This window comes from Oncorhynchus keta, chromosome 5 (assembly GCF_023373465.1).
Source record: "Oncorhynchus keta strain PuntledgeMale-10-30-2019 chromosome 5, Oket_V2, whole genome shotgun sequence".
NCBI classification, from domain to species: domain Eukaryota; kingdom Metazoa; phylum Chordata; class Actinopteri; order Salmoniformes; family Salmonidae; genus Oncorhynchus; species Oncorhynchus keta.
Genome location: NC_068425.1, coordinates 281,328 through 305,002, shown reverse-complemented (window position 1 = coordinate 305,002; position 23,675 = coordinate 281,328). Strand labels below are relative to the sequence as shown.

The 23,675-nt window shown below is 42.4% G+C and overlaps 1 protein-coding gene across 3 annotated transcripts in view; it reads right to left on the bottom strand.

Annotated features, from left to right (window-relative positions):
- The window catches only part of LOC118384218 (BEN domain-containing protein 4-like), a 35,288-nt gene that overhangs the window by 3,427 nt on the left and 8,186 nt on the right, over window positions 1-23,675 (bottom strand). The window contains exons 2-6 of one of the 3 annotated variants that reach the window (XM_035770546.2): window positions 15,717-16,304; window positions 15,277-15,368; window positions 15,009-15,032; window positions 5,078-5,180; window positions 3,571-3,972 (exon numbers count right to left, since the gene is read on the bottom strand). In XM_035770546.2, the coding sequence (XP_035626439.1) occupies window positions 5,088-5,180; window positions 15,009-15,032; window positions 15,277-15,368; window positions 15,717-16,304 (797 nt within the window). In that variant the 3' untranslated portion in view covers window positions 3,571-3,972; window positions 5,078-5,087. Of the gene's footprint in view, window positions 1-7; window positions 249-3,570; window positions 3,973-5,077; window positions 5,181-8,745; window positions 9,042-15,008; window positions 15,033-15,276; window positions 15,369-15,716; window positions 16,305-23,675 lie in introns of those variants that run through there. The other 2 variants (XM_052518325.1, XR_004825807.2) reach the window with 2 other exon arrangements.

Below are 23,675 nucleotides of genomic sequence, written 5' to 3'. Positions count from 1 at the left end.
CCAGTACCTCTGAGGCAGGTGACTTTGACAGGGTTGAGGGGCTGTCTCTCCGGTCCAGGCTCTCCTGGGTGAACCGAGCGCTTCCTTTTGCCCAAGCCGCACGAGTACTTGAGCTCATCCGTAGTGAAGACGAAGCGGATCAGGTAGCGCAGCAGCCGCCGGCCGTCCTTCTTGGACGAGTTGACAGCCTCGTCCCACTGCTTGTTGGTGAAGAAGAGAGGGTAGTTCCCCAGGAGCTGTTTACTGCCCTGAGGAGGGGTACGAAGAACGGAAGAGGGTGAGGATGACAGGAGGCTAGTAAAGGGAGGACGGTGCATAATGTCTCAAATGGGTTGAACGGAATGGTATCAAACCATGTTTTTGATTCCATTCCATTTCTTATCCCATTTAAAGTGCCACCTTCCAGGACTGGTGAGAATGGTACAACTTAGTTATGAGCTCTGAGTACGCTGCCATAGAGCCATCAGGTTAGGGTTCAATTCCATTTCAGTTCAGCTAATTGAGGAAGTCAACTGAAATTTATTATCCATGTTTTTCCTCGTTGAAAGGCAATGAAAGGAAAAGGAAAATTAGAATTGGATTACAGTTGATTTCCTGAATTGACTACATTTAAATGGAATTGACCCCAACCCTAATACACTAACAGGGTAATGAAAAGTGCATTCATACTTTCAAAGCATTCAGAAGTGCAGTCATTCACGCGTTAGAACAAGGTCGTTAACTTCATGCTCAATGTGTAATGGAGAACTATGATATTTTTCAATTTCTCAATTAAATCAAAAGCATTATTTGTGTTACACATCTGATATATATCTAACAATAACACATTCCAATATTTGTAAAGCCATTGCCCAATAGAACATTAAGTAATTCCTAGGAAAAGGCGGTGTTATGCAACAAAGATGCAAGATAATATTTTCAAAACCTTTTTAGAGAAGCTGATTTGAATGGCACATTCACATCTTGTGCCACTAGTTTTAGGTTGATACTATATACAGTACAGTGCATTCGAAAGAATTCAGACCCCTTGACTTTTTCCACATTTGGTATGTTACAGCCTTATTCTAAAATGATTGAAATTGTTTTTTTTCCTCACACAAGAAGCAGTGCAGGTCCTAATCCAGACACTCGTCATATCTCGTCTGGTCTACTGCAACTCTCCGTTGACTGGTCTCCCTGCTTGTAATTTATCCAAAACGCCACAGCCCATTTGGTGTTCAACCGTACCAAGTTCTCCCATGTTACCCTGTTCCTCCGTACACTCCACTGGCTTCCAGTCGAAGCTCGCATCCACTACAAGACCATGGTGCTTGCCTACGGAACAGCAAGTGGAAGTGTCCCTCCCTACCTTCAGACTATGCTCAAACCCTCAATGAACAAAAATATAAATGCAACATGCAACAATTTCAAATATTTTACTGAGTTACAGTTTATATTAAGGAATTCAGTCAATTTAAATACATTCATTAGGCCCTAATCTATGAATTTCACATGACTGGGAATACAGATATGCATCTGTTGGTCACAGATACCTTGGAAAAAAGGTAGGGGGCGTGGATCAGAAAACCAGTCAGTATCTGGTGTGACTACCATTTGCAGCGTGACACATCTCCTTTGCATAGAGTTGTTGATCAGGATGTTGATTGTGGAATGTTGTCCCACTGCTCTTCAATGGCTGTGCAAAGTTGCTGGATATTGGCGGGAACTGGAACACGCTGTCATACATGTTGATCCAGAGCATCCCAAACAGGCTTAATGGGTGACATCTGGTGAGTATGCTGGCCATGGAAGAACAGGGCCATTTTCAGCTTCGAGGAATTGTGTAGAGATCCTTGGGGCTGTGCATTAACATGCTGAAACATAAGGGTGATGGCGGCAGATGAATGACACAACAATGGGTCTCAGGATATTGTCACATTGTCCCTGCATTCAAATTTCCATCGATAAAATGCTATTTTTTCTGTAGTTTATGCCTGCCCATACCATAGCCCCACTACCACTAAGTTCACAACATTAGCATCAGCAAACCACTCGCTCACATGACGCCATACACGCTGCCTGCCATCTGCCAGGACAGTTGAAACTGGAGAAGAGCACTTTTCCAGTGGTCATCAAAGGTGAGCATTTGCGCCTGAAGTTGGTTACGACGCCGAACTGCAGTCAGGTCAAGAACCTGGTGAGGACGACGAGCACACAGATGAGCTTCCCTGAGATGGACAGTTTGTGCAGAAATTCTTCGGTTTTGCAAACCCAGTTCCATCAGCTGTCCGAGTGGCTGGTTGCAGGTGAAGAAGCCAGATGTGGAGGTCCAGGGCTGGAGTGGGTTACACATGGTCTGTGGTTGTGAGGCCGGTTGGATGTTCTGCCATATTCTCTGAAGCGGTAGAGAAATTAACATAAAATTGTCTGGCAACAGCGCTGGTGGACATTCCTGCAGTCAGCATGCCAATTGCACGCTCCCTCAACTTGAGACATCTGTGTCATTGTGTTGTGTGACACATCTGCACATTTTAGAGTGGCCTTTTATTGTCCCCAGCACAAGGTGAACCTATGTAGTGACAATGCTGTTTAATCAGCTTCTTGATATGCCACGCCTGTTAGGTGGATGGATTATCTTGGCAAAGGATAAATGCTCACTCAAAGGCATATAAACACATTTGGTGCACAAAAAAGAAAGCATTTTGTACGGAAAATGTCTGGGATCTTTTATTTCAGATCATGAAACAGGGGACAAACACTGCATGTTGTGTTTATATTTTTGTTCAGTGTACAGTGGTTCGTCCTTTAAAAGTTGCAGCATACCGCGGCGCAGCTTGCATGGTGCCGCAGAATTCTATGGCACGTTATTTAAGTGTCAACCACTGGTATCATTAGTGCTAGTTTGACCACCAGAGGGCATCTTTTAGAAGCATTTGATAGCCTTCAATAGTGGCTGTACTTCAGAATTTAAAACATTTTATTGTAAGAAGTTCAACCTACCCATATGGGACTGATTTGAAGAAATTTTGCTTAATTAATTTGCTTAATATTATAGTGTTTCTATTCCAAGAAAAACAAAAAACCCTCTGGGTTTCTGTTAGGATGGAATAGAAAATATGGCGCTGTATGATGTGAGGCTACAGTACTGGTCAATTTAGCTGGTCAATTTAGCTAAAGAATCCCCGTGTCGTGTGGGCAGGCCAGTCATGTATAGCTGTACCTGAAATTTTGGTGACCTTTTCTGATACTTTTGAGACACGGTTCAATCCCTCCTTGGGGCACTACTTCATTGAGTAAATAAAACACTAAACAATCACAACACAGTAACTACTGGTCACTCTATTATGTATTATTATTATTATATATATCCATTATAGAATTGTGTCAGTTATTAATGATAAACCTTTAAGCTGCACTCTTCCTCCCCCCCATCTCTCTATTATTCAGCTCTAGATGGTTGCAGGTCTGCCAACTTCCTTCTGGTCACACATTGTATTCTGAGAAATATCCAATAAAGCAAAGACATTGCTTTAACTGTGAATCTACTTTATTGCAGATATTTTCCTCAAATAAAATGGAGCATAGACAAAATAAACAAGTTATTACAATTTATTTACATTGGGTCTAATGTGTGTGTGAGAGAGTGAGGCATGTTTTTCAACAAAGCACACAACATTTCCTAAAACTGTACACATTAAGCAAGTATTTTACAATATTATCAATCACACGTTGATTTGATAGATATTTAAAGTAATTATGCAGATATTGATCATGGATATATAGGAGTAGATATCTTCAATCCTCAAATAAAATGGAGCATATGTAAAATAAACAAGTAATTACAACTTATTTACATTGTGGATAATGAGTGTGTGTGTGTATACGTTTTATTTTTCCTTGTCAGCCACCCATCTCTGCTTTGTCAGTCTTGATAGGCCCAATGTATGCACTTCTGGGTGAGGCTGTCAGTCAGTGGAGGAGTGCATGGCAGATCTGAAAGAGAAATGCACAAAGTGACAGTAAGTATATAGCTCAACAACATGTCTGTGTGTACATCTGGTTGGTGGGAATCGTCAAAAGTTTCTCCCCCCACGGCCTGTGTAATAGGAACTGGTGCAGCCGATAAATGAAATACCAAAGCAGAGGACTGCAGCTGAACTGCTGGCGGTGGCAGATCTAAAAGTGAGAGGCACCATTTTCTTAACTAACAATAATCATACAACTACAGTGGCTTGCGAAAGTTTCACCCCCTCTTGGCATTTTTCCTATTTTGTTGCCTTACAACCTGGAATTAAAATTGATTTTTGGGAGGGTTTGTGTCATTTGATTTACACAACATGCCTACCACTTTGAAGATGCAAAATATTTTTGTGTGAGAAACAAACAAGAAATCAGTTTTAAAAAAACAACATAAAACTCAGAAAGCGTGCATAACTATTCACCCCCCCCCAAAGTCAATACTTTATAGAGCCACCTTTTGCATCAATTACAGTTGCAAGTCTCTTGGGGTATGTCTCTGTAAGCTTGGCACATCTAGCTACTGGGATTTTGCCCATTCTTCGAGGCATTATTTTCCCCCACCCTTCAAGTTGGATGGGTTCCGCTGATGTACAGCAATCTTTAAGTCATTTCACAAATTCTCAATTGGATAGTTTTGCAAGGCACTGTAAAATAGCCTGAATGAGTGTAAGGCCTAGATTCAACCAGATCAAGTGTTAAACGTCGATAGCCGACACCCGCATAGCTGTTGTTTTGGTGACGTCTGAGGTGTAACTACATTGGATCTGTCAAATCGGTAAGCAGCAATAATTGGGATTTCTATCAGCCTCATCGAGGTGTAGATTACATCTCATATTCCAGTGTTCTAACTTGTAAACAGGGTTGCATGAGATTAATGTTAATGCGACTCTGTGGCAATATCCGCTATAGGTATAATGCCAGGAGCCGCTTGTGAATTTGACAGCTCTAACACAATTCCACCTAAGACACCACCAAAACAACCCGCTATGTGGATGTTGGCTAAAGCGGACGTGATAAAATAATTATACAACAAAACAAATTGAGTGACTGAGTGAGTATATGTGTGTTTGACAATTACCTGGACCACATCACACTGCTTCAGGTAGACAAGCCTCTGGAAGTTCCAGCGTGCCACTCCAGGCCTGGTATAGCTTGGTGGAAATACGGGCAGGTTGGCAGATCTGAAAAATAGGCAAAAGATGATTTTTTATGACAACGCCTTGACTACACACTGACCCAAACAGAACAGACTATGGGAGGAGCACAGTAGTACATAGAGCCATGACTATATGGAACTCTATTCCACTTCAAGTAACACACGCAAGCAGTAAAATTAGATTGAAAAAAAAACCCAGATAAAAATACACCGTATGGAACAGCGGGGACTGTGAAGAGACACATGCATACACACGATAACATACATCTTGTTAACAAACTATAGTTTTGGCAAGCTGGTTAGGACATCTACTTAAATGCATGACACAAGTCATTTTTTCCAACAATTGTTTGGAGGCAGATTATTTCACTTATAATTCACTGTATCACAATTCTAGTGGGTCAGAAGCTTACATACACTAAGTTGACTGTGTCTTTAAACAGCTTGGAACATTCCAGAAAATTATGTCATGGCCTTAGAAGCTTCTGATAGGCTAATTGACATATTTTGAGTCAATTGGAGGTGTACCTGTGGACATGTTTCAAGGCCTACCTTCAAACTCCGTGCCTCTTTGCTTGACATCATGGGAAAATCAAAAGAAATCAGCCAAGACTTCAGAAAAACAAGTTTAGACCTCCACAAGTCTGGTTCATCCTTGGGAGCAATCTCCAAATGCCTGAAGGTACCACGTTCATCTGTACAAACAATAGTACGCAAGTATAAACACCATGGGACTACGCAGCCGTCATACCGATCCGGAAGGAGACGCGTTCTGTCTCCTAGAGATGAACGTACTTTGGTGCGAAAAGTGCAAATCAATCGCAGAACAGCAAAGGACCTTGTGAAGATGCTGGAGGAAACAGGTACAAAAGTCTCTATATCCACAGTAAAGCGAGTCCTGTAATCGACATAACCTAAAAGGTCGCTCAGCAAGGAAGCCACTGCTCCAAAACTGGCATAAAAAAGCCAGACTACGGTTTGCAACTGCACATGGGGACAAAGATTATACTTTTTGGAGAAATGTCCTCTGGTCTGATGAAACAAAAATAGAACTGTTTGGCCATAATGACCAAATGGGTCTTCCAATTAGACACCCCAAGCATACTTCAAAAGTTGTGGGAAAATGGCTTAAGGACAACAAAGCCAAGGTATTAGAGTGGCCACCACAATACCCTGACCTCAACACTGTAGAAAATGTGTGGGCAGAACTGAAAAAGCGTGTGCGAGCCAGGAGGCCTCCAAACCTGACTCCGTTACACCTGCTCTGTCAGGAGGAATGGGCCAAAATACTAATTGAGTGTATGTAAAACCGCCGACCCACTGGGAATGTGATTAAAGAAATAAAAGCTGAAATAAATCATTCTCTCTACTATTATTCTGACATTTCACATTCTTAAAATAAAGTGGTGATCCTAACTGACCTAAGACAGGGAATTTTTACTAGGATTAAATATCAGGAATTGTGAAAAACTGAGTTTAAATGTATTTGGCTGAGGTGTATGTAAACTTCCGACTTCAACTGTATGTGGTATTAGAGTAGTGGCATCAGAGCACACATTTAATGTGTTGTGAATGTAATGTTTTTAAAATTGCATAACTGCCTTAATTTCGCTGGACCCGAAGAGTAACTGCTGTCTTGGCAGGAGATAATGGGGATCCATAATAAATTCAACAAAGTAATTACGTTTGTGTGTGTATCTGACAACCCATGCAGCCGACTTCATTTCCCCAACTGCTCATTGTACTTGCCCTTGGAATCTGATGTGTTATTATGACTTAGAAGAATCAACCTGACCACATCCTTGTAGTAGGACAGTCAGTGATTAGCTTTGGAAAAAAATACTATCAACAGTGTACAGTAAAAAGGATATCAAATATTCAGATCTGGAATGACAAGTAGGCTAAATCATGTGAAGTTTACAAACCTCGAGGGCTTAGTCTACACTCAAGTTCAATAAAGGATGCAGGCCATGAGCTCGAGGACCATGCCTCAGGACTACCTGGCCTGACAACTCCTGGCTTTCCCTGTCTCCAGTCCACCTGGTCGTGCTGCTGATCCAGTCTCTGCTGTTTCTGTCTGCAGCTATGGAACCCTCACCGGAGGTATTACCTTGTCCCAGACCCGCTGTTTGATCCTGTCTCTCTCTACCGGACCTACTGTCTCAAGCTCTAAATGCTCAGCTATGAAGAGCCAACTGTAATTTACTCCTGAGGTGCTGAACTATTGCACCCTCTTATAACCCTCTATTATTTGACACTGCTTGTCATCTATGAACATTTAAACATCTTGAAGAATAATCTGGCCTAAATGGCTGTACTCTTTTATCATCTCCACCAGCACAGCCAGAAGAGGACTGGCCACCCCTCAGAGGCTGGTTCTTCTCCAGGTTTCTTCCTAGGTTCCTGCCTTTCTGGGGAGTTTTTCCTAGACACTGTGCTTCTACGTCTGCGTTGCTTGCTCTTTGAGGTTATAGGCAGGGTATCCGTCTAAGCACTTTGTGACAACTGCTGATGTAATAGGGGCTTATACATTTGATAGGTTGCTTGTATATGCTTCTATTCATGTCTAAATATGATATATTGAGTTGTCTTACATTTCCTCAATAGGAAGTTGTACCTTAAGCCAACACTGTTTCCTGGACTTTCCTGCTGGGGACAGGGGGCTCAAAAGGTTCTACAGCTTCACCATCGAGAGCATCCTGACCGTAAGGCACTACAGAAGGTAGTGCGAATGGCATAGTACATCACTGAGGCCAAGCTTCCTGCCATCCAGGACCTATATAATAGGCAGTGTCTGAGGAAAGCCCATAAAATTGTCAGACTCCAGTCACCCAAGTTATAGACTGTTCTCTCTGCTACCGAACGGCAAGCGGAACCGGAGCGCCAAGTCTAGGACCACATTCGGCGCATGTGGCAAATACAGTTTGATTTGAGTGAGGCTTCCAAATTTGAGGTTAGCTTGCTAGCAGCGCCAGCATGTTAGCTATTAAAGTATCCAGCAACAACACTTTTTTTCTGGTCTTTCCTGCTCGGAACAGGGGGGCTTCCGGTTTGGGAACGGAGGGCCTAGAAAATTGGAATATTAAAACCTTAACAATAATTAGTGTCCACACTTATGAATGAAATTCAATATGGGTTAGCTGTGTAGCTCACATGATTGAGAATTGCTGATGATATACCCTGTCTATTTTCCTTTGAAAATCTGCCACCAAACCACACAATTATTTCTAGTGAGAGTGCACACAACCATTAACTTATTCTACCAAGTCAAAAATAACATGATTTTGTCAAGGGACGAATAACAACGACGCTAGCCTACTGCACCCCACAATCAACCAACTTGCCAACTAGTAGTAACAAAGCTGTATTGTTGTAATTCAGTAATACTGTAATGTTACTGTAGCCTACGAACGTTAATACATCACATTATTATCCACCTAGCTAGCTAGTGATAGCGTAGCTAGCTCCAAAGAAACAACCAATGAATGACAACAGGCTTATAAACTACATTTCGACCTATCTAGCTTGTATGACTGCATGTAAAACAACTTTACAGATGAGTACAAAGTTTGAAAGCAAAGTTGACTTACCAGTATGCTGCTCTCTCGGGAACACGAGTGAGGCATCCTATCCAGCAACAATGTCGAGGTCAAAAACGAAAGAACACATGTTAAGCCATGCTGACGTCGTAAAATAAATCAAATCGGACTGGAGCGACGCATCCTATTACGAGGGTAGCTGCCCCGTTAACATTAGATCATGTTAGATATGAAAGTATCTATCCAGCAACAATCTGACGATGCAGCTATTCCTGTTTACAAAGTGTGCGTCCCTCCCCCTTCCCACGTCCTACATCCTGCATGGAGAAGCGCCACTGAGTCAACATGTGACCAGAATTATATTACATTCGGTTGGTTTACAAACCACATTGTCTAGGCGGTTTTGCAAAATATGCCCGGCTGCCGCACGCGGGAACCGCCTGATGAAAGAGGAAGGAGTAAGCTGTCCTTGTAAATAAGAATTTGTTCTTAGCTGATTCCATATGTGTTATTTCATAGTTGTGATGTCTTCACCATTATTCTACAATGCAGAAAAATAAAAAAAATAAAGAAAAACTCTGGAATGAGTAGGTGTGTCCAAACTTTTGACTGGTATTTGCTTAATTAATTTGATTTAAATTGTGGTGCTTCTATTCCAAGAAAAACAAAAAACCCTCTGGGTTTCCGTTAGGATGGAATGGAAAATATGGCGTTGTGCAACATGACGGTCGGGAGGCTACAGTACTTGACTATTTAGCTAAAGAGACCAGGGTTCAATTCCCTGATGGGAGGAAGGAGTATGCTGTCCTTGTAAATAAGAATGTATTCTTAACTGACTTGCCTAGTTAAATAAAGGTTGCAGTAAGAGCATAACATTTCTACACCTAATTGTATAATTGTAGTCTAACCAATACCCAAACAGAGATTCAGTGAATATAAAAATCTAATTGATTTATCAAGACCAATCCCCATGCTTGTCTCAGAGCAGTGCTAAAATAGTTGTGGGCTATTGCTTCAAATCCTATTGATTCTAACTGCAATATGCTCTTTAAATAAATAAGACCTACACCACTTTAACAGCACATTACTCAATACTAGCGAGACTCATGTCGCCTACAGTATATTGAAAAATATGATGTGACTCTCCCCCAACAATTACATATAGAGGATTGGAGGATTCTAAATTAAAACCAAAAGCCGCCCCGTGGGCCTCCCAGTGGTGGCCAGCACGGGTATCGAACCTGCATCTGTTTGCACTGTAGGAGCCACCATCCACTCCGGAGCCCCATCCACAAAGTATCAAAATACAGAAAGGTGTTGGTAAAGGTATTTTGTCCATCATGGGATATTATAATACTGTACATGGTGTCCAGGTCAGGATAACCAAAACATTTCTTAATTAAAGACTATCAGAAAGAATGTTAGTACTTATTTATTGTGATCCAAAGCCATGAATGAATGAGTCACTCAACTTTATGTAGGTGCCGGGCTATATGACCGTGCCAACAACTTGATAATATATAACGATATTTTGGAGGTTATTTCGTTTAAAAAATAAATAAAGTGAGCGATTGTAATCTGAATAAAGGCCAAAATAATACTTTCAAAGGCCAAAACATTTATTTCTGATTTTAAAGGGAGAGAAACGCTGGGAAAACGCCGGGACTCCCAATCACGATCGGATGTGATACATATACATATACATACTTGATGTGGAATTATGACTTTTTTTCCCCTAGGGGATAAACTGAAATTGCAACCACAATCATGGCCGGTTGTGATACAGCCAACCTAACTTTGAAATACATTTGACGATAGAATTCTCCCCCTACCCTCCTTCCAGGCAAGTCTACTATCCAGCTACCTGCTAAAAGCCATAATGGCGCTGTACAGTCGTGGCCAAAAGTTTTGAAAATGACAGAAATATTAATTTCCATAAAGTCTGCTGCCTCAGTGTCTTTAGATATTTTTGTCAGATGTTACTATGGAATATTGAAGTATAATTACAAGCATTTCACAAGTGTCAAAGGCTTTTATTGACAATTACATAAAGTTGATGCAAAGAGTCAATATTTGCAGTGTGTACCCTTCTTTTTCAAGAACTCTGCAATTCGCCCTGGCATTCTGTCAATTAGCTTATGGGCCACATCCTGACTGATGGCAGCCCATTCTTGCATAATCAATGCTTGGAGTGTCAGAATTTGTGGGTTTTTGTTTGTCCACCCGCATCTTGAAGATTGACCACAAGTTCTCAATGGGATTAAGGTCTGGGGAGTTTCCTGGCCATGGACCCAAAATATCGATGTTTTGTTCCCTGAGCCACTTAGTTATCACTTTTGCCTCATGGCAAGGTGCTCCATCATGCTGGAAAAGGCATTGTTTGTCATCAAACTGTTCCTGGATGGTTGGGAGAAGATGCTCTCGGTGGATGTGTTGGTACCATTCTTTAATCATGGCTGTGTTCTTAGGCAAAATTGTGAGTGAGCCCACTCCCTTGGCTGAGAAGCAACCCCACACATGAATGATCTCAGGATGCTTTACTTTTGGCATGACACAGGATTGATGGTAGCGCTCACCTTGTCTTCTCCGGACAAGCTTTTTTCTGGATGCCCCAAAAAAATGGAAAGGGGATTCATCAGAGAAAATTACTTTATCCCAGTCCTCAGCAGTCCAATACCTGTACATTTTGCAGAATATCAGTCTGTCCCTGATGTTTGTCCTGGAGAGAAGTGGTTTCTTTGCTGCCCTTCTTGACACCAGGCCATCCTCCAAAAGTCTTTGCCTCAACTGTGTGTGCAGATGCACTCACACCTGTCTGCTGCCATTCCTGAGCAAGCTCTGTACTGGTGGTGCCCTGATCCCGCAGCTGAATCAACTTTAGGAGACGGTAGAAGCCTTCTTCACAACAATTTAACCGCTCTCCTTGAAGTTCTTGATGATCCGATAAATTGTTGATTTATGTACAATCTTACTGGCAGCAATTTGCCTGTGAAGCCCTTTTGTGCAAATTAATGATGACGGCACATGTTTCCTTGCAGGTAACCATATTTGACAGAGGAAGAACAATGATTACAAGCACCCTCCTTTTGAAGCTTCCAGTCTGTTATCCCAACTCAATCAGCATGACAGAGTGATCTCCAGCCTTGTCCTCGTCAACACTTAAGAGAGAATCACTGACATGATGTCAGCTGGTCCTTTTGTGGCAGGGCTGAAATGCAGTGGAAATGTTTTTGGGGGATTCAGTTCATTTACATGGCAAAGAAGGACTTTGCAATTAATCTGATCACTCTTCATAACATTCTTGAGTATATGCAAAATTGCCATCATACAAACTGAGGCAGCAGACTGTGAAAATTACCTGGGATATGTGGGATGCTAGCGTCCCACCTGGCCAAAGGCCAGTGAAAATGCAGACCGTGAAATTCAAATAAATTACTATAAAAATCAAGACTTTCATGAAATCACACATGTAAGATACCAAAGCAAACGATGCTATAATCTGAGAGTAGCACATCCGTAAACAAAGAGAGAAAACATATTTCAACCCTGCAGGCGCGACACAAAACGCAGAAATAAAAATATAAATCATTCCTTACCTTTGACGAGCTTCTTCTGTTGGCACTCCAATATGTCCCATAAACATTACAAATGGTCCTTTTGTTCGATTAATTCTGTCAATATATATCCAAAATGTCCATTTATTTGGTGCGTTTGATCCAGAAAAACTCCAACTTGTGACTACAAAATATCTCAAATGTTACCTGTAAACTTTGCCAAAACATTTCAAACTACTTTTGTAATACAACTTTAGGTATGTTTTAAAGTAAATAATTGATAAAATTGAAGACGGGATGATCTGTGTTCAATACAGGAAGAAAACAAACTGACGCTACCTTTCTGGTCATGCGCTTCTAACAAACAGTACACTTGAAGTGACCCTCGTTTTGAACAGGGCTACTTCTTCATTACACAAAGGAAAAACCTCAACCAATTTCTAAAGACTGGTGACATGCACTGGAAGCGGTAGAAACTGCAAAAAGGTCCCTTAGAAATCTGGATTCCCAATGAAAACAAATTGAAAAGAGAGTGACCTCAAAAAATATATATTTGTCCTCTGGGTTTCGCCTGCTACATACGTTCTGTTATAATCATAGACATGATTCAAACAGTTTTAGAAACTTCAGAGTGTTTTCTATCAAAATCTACTAATGATATGTATATCTTATCTTCTAGGGATGAGTAGCAGGCAGTTGAATTTGGGCATGCATTTCATACGGACGTGAAAATACTGCCCCCTGTCACCAAGAAGTGAATATTTGTGTCATTCTAAAAACTTTTGGTTAATAATATATCTGTGAGAATATCCAAGGGGCTTTTATATAATTCTAAATTAATAATAATAATAATCGCTTTGTTTTAAAATATATATATATTTTCAAATAACGTAAAACGAGCGTGAAAAAGGCCATTCTTGAACATGGGGGAGACATTGTTACTAATTTGTAAATAAAGCCAGTTTGTTATTTAGAATAATTTCTTTCTGTTTTTAGAGGGAGAGAAACCAAAAACCTACAATCATCTCATGGGTCTCCCAGTTGAGGCCGGCACAGATATTGAACCAGCATCTGTAACAACACAGCTTGTACTGCTATGCAGTGGCTTAAACCATTGCGCCACACAGGCACTGTATAACATGAGTGGTCGGGAGTGGACTACAGTACTACAGTAAGACAAAAATAATCCTAACAAAATAAAATAATAAAAATCTTAGTGTAACAACAGTTTTAGTAATTAATACTGAAGTCGTGCACAATTATCAGTTCCTATTTAGGTTTATGTCACCCATTCATTGTTAGTTAGTAGGACCAAAAAGCTAAATCAGTGCTCTAACTCCCCCTTGCGCTGGTCTGGAGCAATGAAGTGGTGACGCAGGGTACCGTACTAAACCACAAATTACCTCAAAGTCGCACAGCGTAATCGCAAAACTTTTAGTGGAGCAACCACTGTATGTTAAGCCTATTCCCTATAGTCACCTGGCACTACTTTGTAATGTCTGTACATTTAAATGTTATGTTCCTAATGTGTCCTTTTTTGTATCTCTCTACCAGACTACCACAGCCTTGTTATCCACATCCTATCTTCAAGGCCTTACAAGCCACAACTCCTAAGACATCCTTGGTAACCTTGCCACCGGCCTTACTAGCCCTACAAAATCACCATTCCAAACCCTGCCCACTGTGTGTGTGATACTCCTAAACCTGGATTCCTGTGCAATCTCCTCATTTGCATTCTGACTGATGTTCAATGGTGGCAACAACAGTCCTGAATGTAGATTACTCTGTCCTAGTCATTTTCCTCTGCAGGGTTTCGTTTCTCCCTAACCCTAAAGCCTGTGGCAGTATGGGAGCAGTCCAATCAAAACCAGTCACCGGGTTTCTGGAATGTCAAAAACAACATTCTTCTGATGTTGCATAAATGCTAATTATTAGTTAATGTACTCTTATGTTTACAATGAGAAGCAAAACTATCAGCTCCATAAAAAATAAAAAATACATCTCATAATTCTCATGCTGAGAAAGCAACACGGGTGTTTAGGTGATATTTGATTAAGGCCAAGTCCTTAAAGACAAAAACTAATGAGCTTTAACACCAAAGTGGTTTTGTGCGGATATTCTGAACTCCCCCTTAGTTTAGACTGGTTTGAACACTATCGGCACCTGGGAGCGCACTAAACAATGAACTGTGGTTTGCTAAAAAAAAGGGGGGGGGGGGGTTGGTCTGATTCCATTCAGACCATGGTGCGTTTCGCAGCAGGTTTGAACGCAGTCTGGACCAAACACAAGAAAAGAACCAGAGATGGGCAGTATTGCTGGTTTGACTGCCAGAATTTTATGAAATGCACGCAGTACCATAACTTTCTCTGAAACATTGAGTAGCAGTGCATATGATGCAGATTAGGGAGCTATATTGGGGATACAGGCTACTGACTATAGCTTATTCATGTCTCAGAGCGGCTATTACTCTGTTTCCTCACGCATGTTGGAAGACCAAAAAGAAGTAATACGAAGTTTGGGACAAGATATGCTTCTTGAGAATCATAGATAGATTTAAGCATTTTTCTCCAATTAACAAAGGACACGTGGTTTTGTTTAGGCATTTTAGTTAGTTTGACATTTGGCAATGTGAAACCAACTAGACCAAATAACAAAAATACAATGTCACAAATAACTGATCTCTGATTCAAACTATAGCGCAGAACAGTAAATAATTGAGGGGTCATTAAGTTACATAAAACACATCTTGAAAACACAAACCTCATATGTTGTCTGTTCTTCTTCCTGTAGAGAGAGAGAGAGAGTGCTATTAGATATAGAAGTTCACCCTGGTGTCTTATTTTGCATTTGTTATGTAACATCTATAATATAATATAATATAATATAATATACGATATAATATACACATTATGACCACTGAAACATACAGTATCAAACAGTAGAGTACAGTATCTGACAGAACTGGAACAGACCAAGAGTATTTATTTTTATAAAAACATGTGTGTTTTCTGACAAACTGCTTGCTTACCTCGGTTTGTTGCTCCTGTGACATGGGCTGTATAAACTGGTTATGGTGCTGGAGAACAGTCTTGAAGAAGTCCAGCACAGTCTGGCAGGGAGCTGGAAGGAGATCAAGGGCTTCATTTATAAAACCCATCAAAAGTCACAGCAACAATGTGATTTACTTAATCTTGACATGAAAAGTAATGTACGACACCACATTGTGTTGGTGCTGTGTCATTATTGTGTAATTATTAGCCACATGTATGCTGAGTCACAGGGTAAAAGCCCAAATCCATTGAGTGTTTTGTCTTGGGCAGCAAATTGAGCACATTGTCTCACTTAAGTTAAGACTGACGTGGTGCTTATTTCGTATCCACATACCAAGTCACCATCTCACATAAATCTGCATAAACTGTAGAACTTGCCATTACTGTGCTTTATTATCCCGAAAGCCCTGTACTGTACCTGGTATGTTGTCCAGCTTGTTGCGCAGCTCTTCATTCTCCTTCTGCAGACACAGCATCTCCTGCTCCAGCTCCACACAGCGAGGACAGCAGCTCTCCTCTTCCTCCTCCGGCAGGGTGGACGAGGGGTGGCCATAGGACTCCGAAGGGGCTGGGGAGCTCCAGCCCCCAAGGTTATTGCTGGGTGACACCCTAAACTCGGCCGATGGGACTCGCTCTCCCTCGAGGCCCAGGTCCGGGTGGGGCTGCTGGGGCCTGGTGAACAGGTAGCTCTGGAGGGACTTTGTGAAGATGTGCAGGAATGCGTATGTTTGTTTTTGGCTCCAGTGACTGTGCTGTGCTTCATCATCAGGATCAATGGTGGAGCTCTCCCTGGGCTGTGGCTTGCCCAGGTTGGGGCAGTGACCCACTTGACCCGCATCTGGCTTTGACTCCCCCCCAGGCCTAGAGAGGCAGCTTTCCTCCTGCTTGATGTGGGAGGTAACGGAGGAGGGCAGAGGATCTTGGGGCTCCACGAACCGGCCACCGTTGAGGATAGTGAGTACACGGCTACACTCCTGTGCGAAAGCATCCAAGATGAGATGGTTTTCTAGAAGCAGAGGAGTCAAGACACAATGATAGCCAAGGCATTCAATATGACATTCAAGTCAATCAGTATATTTTGGCATCAACTTTTTGAGCACATTTCTACATTTCCGCTGTCCTGAATTACTTGTCCTGATTTACTTGTCCTGAATTACTTGTCCTGTTTCACTTGGCATTGAATTGATGGATCAAAAAACAAAGATTACATTTACATTTAAGTCATTTAGCAGACGCTCTTATCCAGAGCGACTTACAAATTGGTGCATTCACCTTATGACATCCAGTGGAACAGCCACTTTACAATAGTGCATCTAAATCTTTTAAGGGGGGGGTGGGGTGAGAAGGATTACTTTATCCTATCCTAGGTATTCCTTAAAGAGGTGGGGTTTCAGGTGTCTCCGGAAGGTGGTGATTGACTCCGCAGTCCTGGCGTCGTGAGGGAGTGTGTTCCACCATTGGGGAGCCAGAGCAGCGAACAGTTTTGACTGGGCTGAGCGGGAACTGTACTTCCTCAGTGGTAGGGAGGTCAGCAGGCCAGAGGTGGATGAACGCAGTGCCCTTGTTTGGGTGTAGGGCCTGATCAGAGCCTGGAGGTACTGAGGTGCCGTTCCCCTCACAGCTCCGTAGGCAAGCACCATGGTCTTGTAGCGGATGCGAGCTTCAACTGGAAGCCAGTGGAGAGAGCGGAGGAGCGGGGTGACGTGAGAGAACTTGGGAAGGTTGAACACCAGACGGGCTGCGGCGTTCTGGATGAGTTGTAGGGGTTTAATGGCACAGGCAGGGAGCCCAGCCAACAGCGAGTTGCAGTAATCCAGACGGGAGATGACAAGTGCCTGGATTAGGACCTGCGCCGCTTCCTGTGTGAGGCAGGGTCGTACTCTGCGGATGTTGTAGAGCATGAACCTACAGGAACGGGCCACCGCCTTGATGTTAGTTGAGAACGACAGGGTGTTGTCCAGGATCACGCCAAGGTTCTTAGCGCTCTGGGAGGAGGACACAATGGAGTTGTCAACCGTGATGGCGAGATCATGGAACGGGCAGTCCTTCCCTGGGAGGAAGAGCAGCTCCGTCTTGCCGAGGTTCAGCTTGAGGTGGTGATCCGTCATCCACACTGATATGTCTGCCAGACATGCAGAGATGCGATTCACCACCTGGTCATCAGAAGGAGGAAAGGAGAAGATTAATTGTGTGTCGTCTGCATAGCAATGATAGGAGAGACCATGTGAGGTTATGACAGAGCCAAGTGACTTGGTGTATAGCGAGAATAGGAGAGGGCCTAGAACAGAGCCCTGGGGGACACCAGTGGTGAGAGCGCGTGGTGAGGAGACAGATTCTCGCCACGCCACCTGGTAGGAGCGACCTGTCAGGTAGGACGCAATCCAAGCGTGGGCCGCGCCGGAGATGCCCAACTCGGAGAGGGTGGAGAGGAGGATCTGATGGTTCACAGTATCGAAGGCAGCCGATAGGTCTAGAAGGATGAGAGCAGAGGAGAGAGAGTTAGCTTTAGCGGTGCGGAGCGCCTCCGTGATACAGAGAAGAGCAGTCTCAGTTGAATGACTAGTCTTGAAACCTGACTGATTTGGATCAAGAAGGTCATTCTGAGAGAGATAGCGGGAGAGCTGGCCAAGGACGGCACGTTCAAGAGTTTTGGAGAGAAAAGAAAGAAGGGATACTGGTCTGTAGTTGTTGACATCGGAGGGATCGAGTGTAGGTTTTTTCAGAAGGGTGCAACTCTCGCTCTCTTGAAGACGGAAGGGGCGTAGCCAGCGGTCAGGGATGAGTTGATGAGCGAGGTGAGGTAAGGGAGAAGGTCTCCGGAAATGGTCTGGAGAAGAGAGGAGGGGATAGGGTCGAGCGGGCAGGTTGTTGGGCGGCCGGCCGTCACAAGACGCGAGATTTCATCTGGAGAGAGAGGGGAGAAAGAGGTCAGAGCACCGGGTAGGGCAGTGTGAGCAGAACCAGCGGTGTCGTTTGACTTAGCAAACGAGGATCGGATGTCGTCGACCTTCTTTTCAAAATGGTTGACGAAGTCATCTGCAGAGAGGGAGGAGGGGGGAGGGGGAGGAGGATTCAGGAGGGAGGAGAAGGTGGCAAAGAGCTTCCTAGGGTTAGAGGCAGATGCTTGGAATTTAGAGTGGTAGAAAGTGGCTTTAGCAGCAGAGACAGAGGATTGAAAATGTAGAGAGGAGGGAGCGAAAGGATGCCAGGTCCGCAGGGAGGCGGTTTTCCTCCATTTCCGCTCGGCTGCCCGGAGCCCTGTTCTGTGAGCTCGCAATGAGTCGTCGAGCCACGGAGCGGGAGGGAGGACCGAGCCGGCCTGGAAGATAGGGGACATAGAGAGTCAAAGGATGCAGAAAGGGAGGAGAGGAGGGTTGAGGAGGCAGAATCAGGAGATAGGTTGGAGAAGGTTTGAGCAGAGGGAAGAGATGATAGGATGGAAGAGGAGAGAGTAGCGGGGGGAGAGAGAGCGAAGGTTGGGACGGCGCGATACCATCCGAGTAGGGGCAGTGTGGGAAGTGTTGGATGAGAGCGAGAGGGAAAAGGATACAAGGTAGTGGTCGGAGACTTGGAGGGGAGTTGCAATGAGGTTAGTGGAAGAACAGCATCTAGTAAAGATGAGGTCGAGCGTATTGCCTGCCTTGTGAGTAGGGGGAAGGTGAGTGGGTGAGGTCAAAAGAGGAAAGGAGTGGAAAGAAGGAGGCAGAGAGGAATGAGTCAAAGGTAGACGTGGGGAGGTTAAAGTCGCCCAGAACTGTGAGAGGTGAGCCGTCCTCAGGAAAGGAGCTTATCAAGACATCAAGCTCATTGATGAACTCTCCGAGGGGACCTGGAGGGCGATAAATGATAAGGATGTTAAGCTTGAAAGGGCTGGTAACTGTGACAGCATGAAATTCAAAGGAGGCGATAGACAGATGGGTAAGGGGAGAAAGAGAGAATGACCACTTGGGAGAGATGAGGATCCCGGTGCCACCACCCCGCTGACCAGAAGCTCTCGGGGTGTGCGAGAACACGTGGGCGGACGAAGAGAGAGCAAACTGATAGCAGATCTGTAGTTTCAATAGATAGCAGTGACAGTAAGAAAAAGCAGTAAGAACAGAATACAGTAAAGAAAGATCAGCATCGACTAGATCGGTTGTTTGTCATACTTGAGTAGGATTGCTTGAGTTTTATCCCTTTCTCAGGCACCTCTACTTGACTCTCAGATTCTGTATAAAGGTGTCACAGTGCAACATCCTGTTGAAGCCTGTCTGTTTCCGGCCGTGGGGGGCATCGTTACTAAATGGTTCTGTCAACCATTTGAGCTGTGCTACACTGGTTTCTGCATCACTGCTCTGGCTTCTTCATCACCCACGTTCTCCCACTCTCTATCTGGCTTTTCCTCTTTCAAATGTTGTACCATCTTTTACAATAGTACAGGGTCCCTCTATTCAATTGCACTCTTGTAAAGGAAGATGAGTCAGACCTCAATGTCTAGGCCTGTACTTGTCTATTTCTTGCCATTGCTGCCTCTGGTTCCTATTTGCGGCTTAAAGGCCTAGTGCAGTCAAAAACATATTTTTTTCTGTGTTTTATATATATTTCCACACTATGCGGTTGGAATTAGTTGATAGACCAATAAGAAAGTTCCAAACCTCTATGGCAATAACAGTTCGTTTTCAATTTTCTCCTCTCCCCTCAGATCACTCCCTGAAAGTCCTAGTGTAATTGTTGCTTGACACAGTTGGTCTTGCTAAGAAGATATTTGTTGTTTCTTTTTTATTTGAAAATACTGGGGCCATACTTGAGAACATAAGCAAGCATTGAAAGTCCAATGGGTTCTCATGCACAAAATGCCAATGAAAAGCGTAGATTAAAATTCATGTGAGAGAACGCTAAATTGTAGCTGGTCTCATCAGATAACATGGCACACGTTAGCCCTATGCTAACCTCAGAACTTATCCACAACTTATCCAGGCACAACTTCTTCATCAGCCTATAAAAGATCTTCGACTTTATATCTGCCAACTAATGGCATTTCGTAAAATAGGTCAATCCCAAGGTTTTTTGTTTATTAGTTTCACACGCATCCATGTGCTTTTATGGGGAAAAATAAGTTTATTGTATATTGTAAAAAAAAGAAAGAAAAGAAAAGGAGGACCTTATAGATTTGGCAAATAGCAGTCATGTAGGCTATCATTGTCAACCTTGCTTCTCAGTGGCACACACTGCTAAAGCAGATGACTCACAGCTGATACTGCACTTTAACCTTTTAACACTAACTTTTTTTTTCTTTTTTTTTTGGTTGCCTACCTCCCTTATCTCACCTCATTTGATCACATTGTATATAGACTTATTTTTCTACTGTATTCTTGACTGTATGCTTGTTTTACTCCATGTGTAACTATGTGATGTTGTATGGGTCGAACTGCTTTGCTTTATCTTGGCCAGGTCACAATTGTAAATGAGAACTTGTTCTCAACTAGCCTACCTGGTTAAATAAAGGTGAAAAATAAATACAAATAAAACGTGGGTTCAAGTCTACCTGGCTACCCGGACTATTTGCATTGTACTCTCTGTTTATCATATATGCATAGTCACTTTAACCATACCTACATGTACATACTACCTCAATTAGCCCGACTCAATTAGGCCAAATTTTTACTAGGATTAAATGTCAGGAATTGTGAAAAACTGCTGAGTTTAAATGCATTTGGCTAAGGTGTATGTAAACTTCCGACTTCAACTGTAAATCAACATTTCAAAGGGGGGGGGGGGACTCATGTGAGATTCAAACCCTTCCACAATATGTGACCATTACATGTACTAATCACTTTAAACAGAGATCATTTTGCCCAGTCAGTCAAATGATCATCAGAACATGCTGTTGGACTTCTGTATGTTAAGGACACTTCCCTTGATGAACAAGTTTTGGAACACTCCCAACTACCTCAACGACTTTAAATGGCTGATGCACTTGTGCCAGGATATAATCAGTGCTTACTGTTGAAGTTGGAATAGGGCTAACTTGTGCCATGTTATCCCATGGGACGAGCTACAATTTAGCGTTCGGTCACATGTAAGTAAATCGACGCTTTCCATTGGCTGATACGCATTTTGTGCGTGAGAACCCATTTCACTTTAAATGCATGCTTATGTCTGTAAGTATGACCCAAGTCACTGTAAGGTATATTTGTTACCCAGAAGTGATTTGACAGAGATACAATGACTACATTGGGCCTTTAATAGACCAATAAGAAAGAGCGTTCCAAACCTCTCTGCCAACAACAGCTAGATGTCAATTTTCCCCTCCCCACTCCCAGACCGTCCTTGCAAAATTATTGCTAGAGAAATTGCTCTTGCTAAGAAGCTATTTTTATTCCTTTTTCACCATTTTAATTGAAAGCAATCACTTAATAGTTACCCAGAAATGATTTGATATTGAGATAAGAACTCAATTATTAAGATAAGAACTGTTGAGAACTTTTGACAAATGCATTTGATTTTATGTAAGCTGATGTCCTCCCCATCCTCCTCCTGAGGTTTGTAATAATATTTTAAAGATAAGCACAACACAGAGGACGAGAGGACTAGAATAAACGATCAATGGAAATAGTGTTTTTTTCTGTAATATCAATGGGTCAGAGACATGGGAGGAATTTCAGTCCGGGACTCATAGCTACATGGCAAGTTCTCATTGGACCAAATTGTTTATGCATTGAATCTGAAATAGGATACTTGTTATTTGGCTATTGGTCCAGTTTTATTGCAAGGAATTCTAATTGGTCAATCACAGGCAAGGGCTGGGTTATAAAACTACATCCTGTCCCTTTGTTCTGTGGAGAGAATCACTGAGGACAGGGGAGCATGAACATCTACCTCACCGTATGATGTGTTATCATTGAATTTACCTATTTTCCTCCCCCTGATTTGCTTTGGGGTCTGTGTTATTGAAGAATAACATCAACTGCTAACATTTGGTGCCGTGACCCGGATAAATTGGTCTGAACAACAACAAGAAAAAACAAATCAAATCTCTTGATCCAGAAGGAAGAGAGACGGCTGAGCGCAATCCACTTTGGGAGTCAACTCTTAATCTCCTAATTGATGGCAGAAGTGCTGGGTGAGTGTAGACCCAATATCATTTTAAAAGAACCAAATCAGGGTAAAATGTGTGCATGCAATGAGTAATCTGTATCTGTGATGTATAAGGTTCAAGTCCATTGTTCTCTATTATAGGGATTTAAGTCCTCTATTAAAAGGTCCTTTCTTTTTGTGAAACCTTCTTGTTGCATAGAAGGGAGTTGCTAATTGAGTTGCAATCTTTACACGTGTGGTTAATGTATGCCTTCAACAAGCTTTTTGAAGTGAACATTTTTATTGGTAGCCAGGCTCTACATAAACAATTTGTGTTCTAGAAGAGGTTTGAGTCCTCAAAAGGGATATATTTTGGGGTTAAATAAATATATAAACATAGAGATATATAATATACAACTTTTTAGATAATATAATGCCATTGTTAAGTGGGAAAACCACTCTGGAAAAGGGTGGAACAGCTCCTCCGGTTGTGAGCATGAAATATTTTAAATTCACTGTCTAGTGATATGAAGAACCATTTCAAAGTATAGGCAAGAGATAATAAAGAAATATTGTCATTGTTGACAAAGATGGAATACGGAATCTGTCTAACATACAAAAAGCTTGGGGAAAAATACAGAGAATGTCTAATTCCTTGACAAAGACTCTGTCTTCAACTGTTTAAGCCAAAGTAAGAAAATGGGATGAGAAATTATCTCTAGAGAATAAAAGGTAGTAAAGACAAACCTTCAGTGACAGTAATTACACACACAGTGGGGAAAAAAACTATTTAGTCAGCCATCAATTGTGCAAGTTCTCCCACTTAAAAAGATGAGAGAGGCCTGTAATTTTCATCATAGGTACACCTCAACTATGACAGACAAAATGAGAAGAAGAAATCCAGAAAATCACATTGTAGGATTTTTAATGAATTTATTTGCAAATTATGGTGGAAAATAAGTATTTGGACAATAACAAAAGTTTATCTCAATACTTTATTAGATACCCTTTGTTGGCAACGACAGATGTCAAACGTTTTCTGTAAGTCTTCACAAGGTTTTCACACACTGTTGCTGGTATTTTGGCCCATTCCTCCATGCATATCTTCCCTAGAACAGTGATGTTTTGGGGCTGTTGCTGGGCAACACGGACTTTCAACTCCCTCCAAAGATTTTCTATGGGCTTGAGATCTGGAGACTGGCTAGGCCACTCCAGGACCTTGAAATGCTTCTTACGAAACTCTGTTCCGAAAGCACTAGACGACCAGTTCTTATAGCCTTTAGCCATACCCTTATCCTACTCCTCCTCTGTTCCTCTGGTG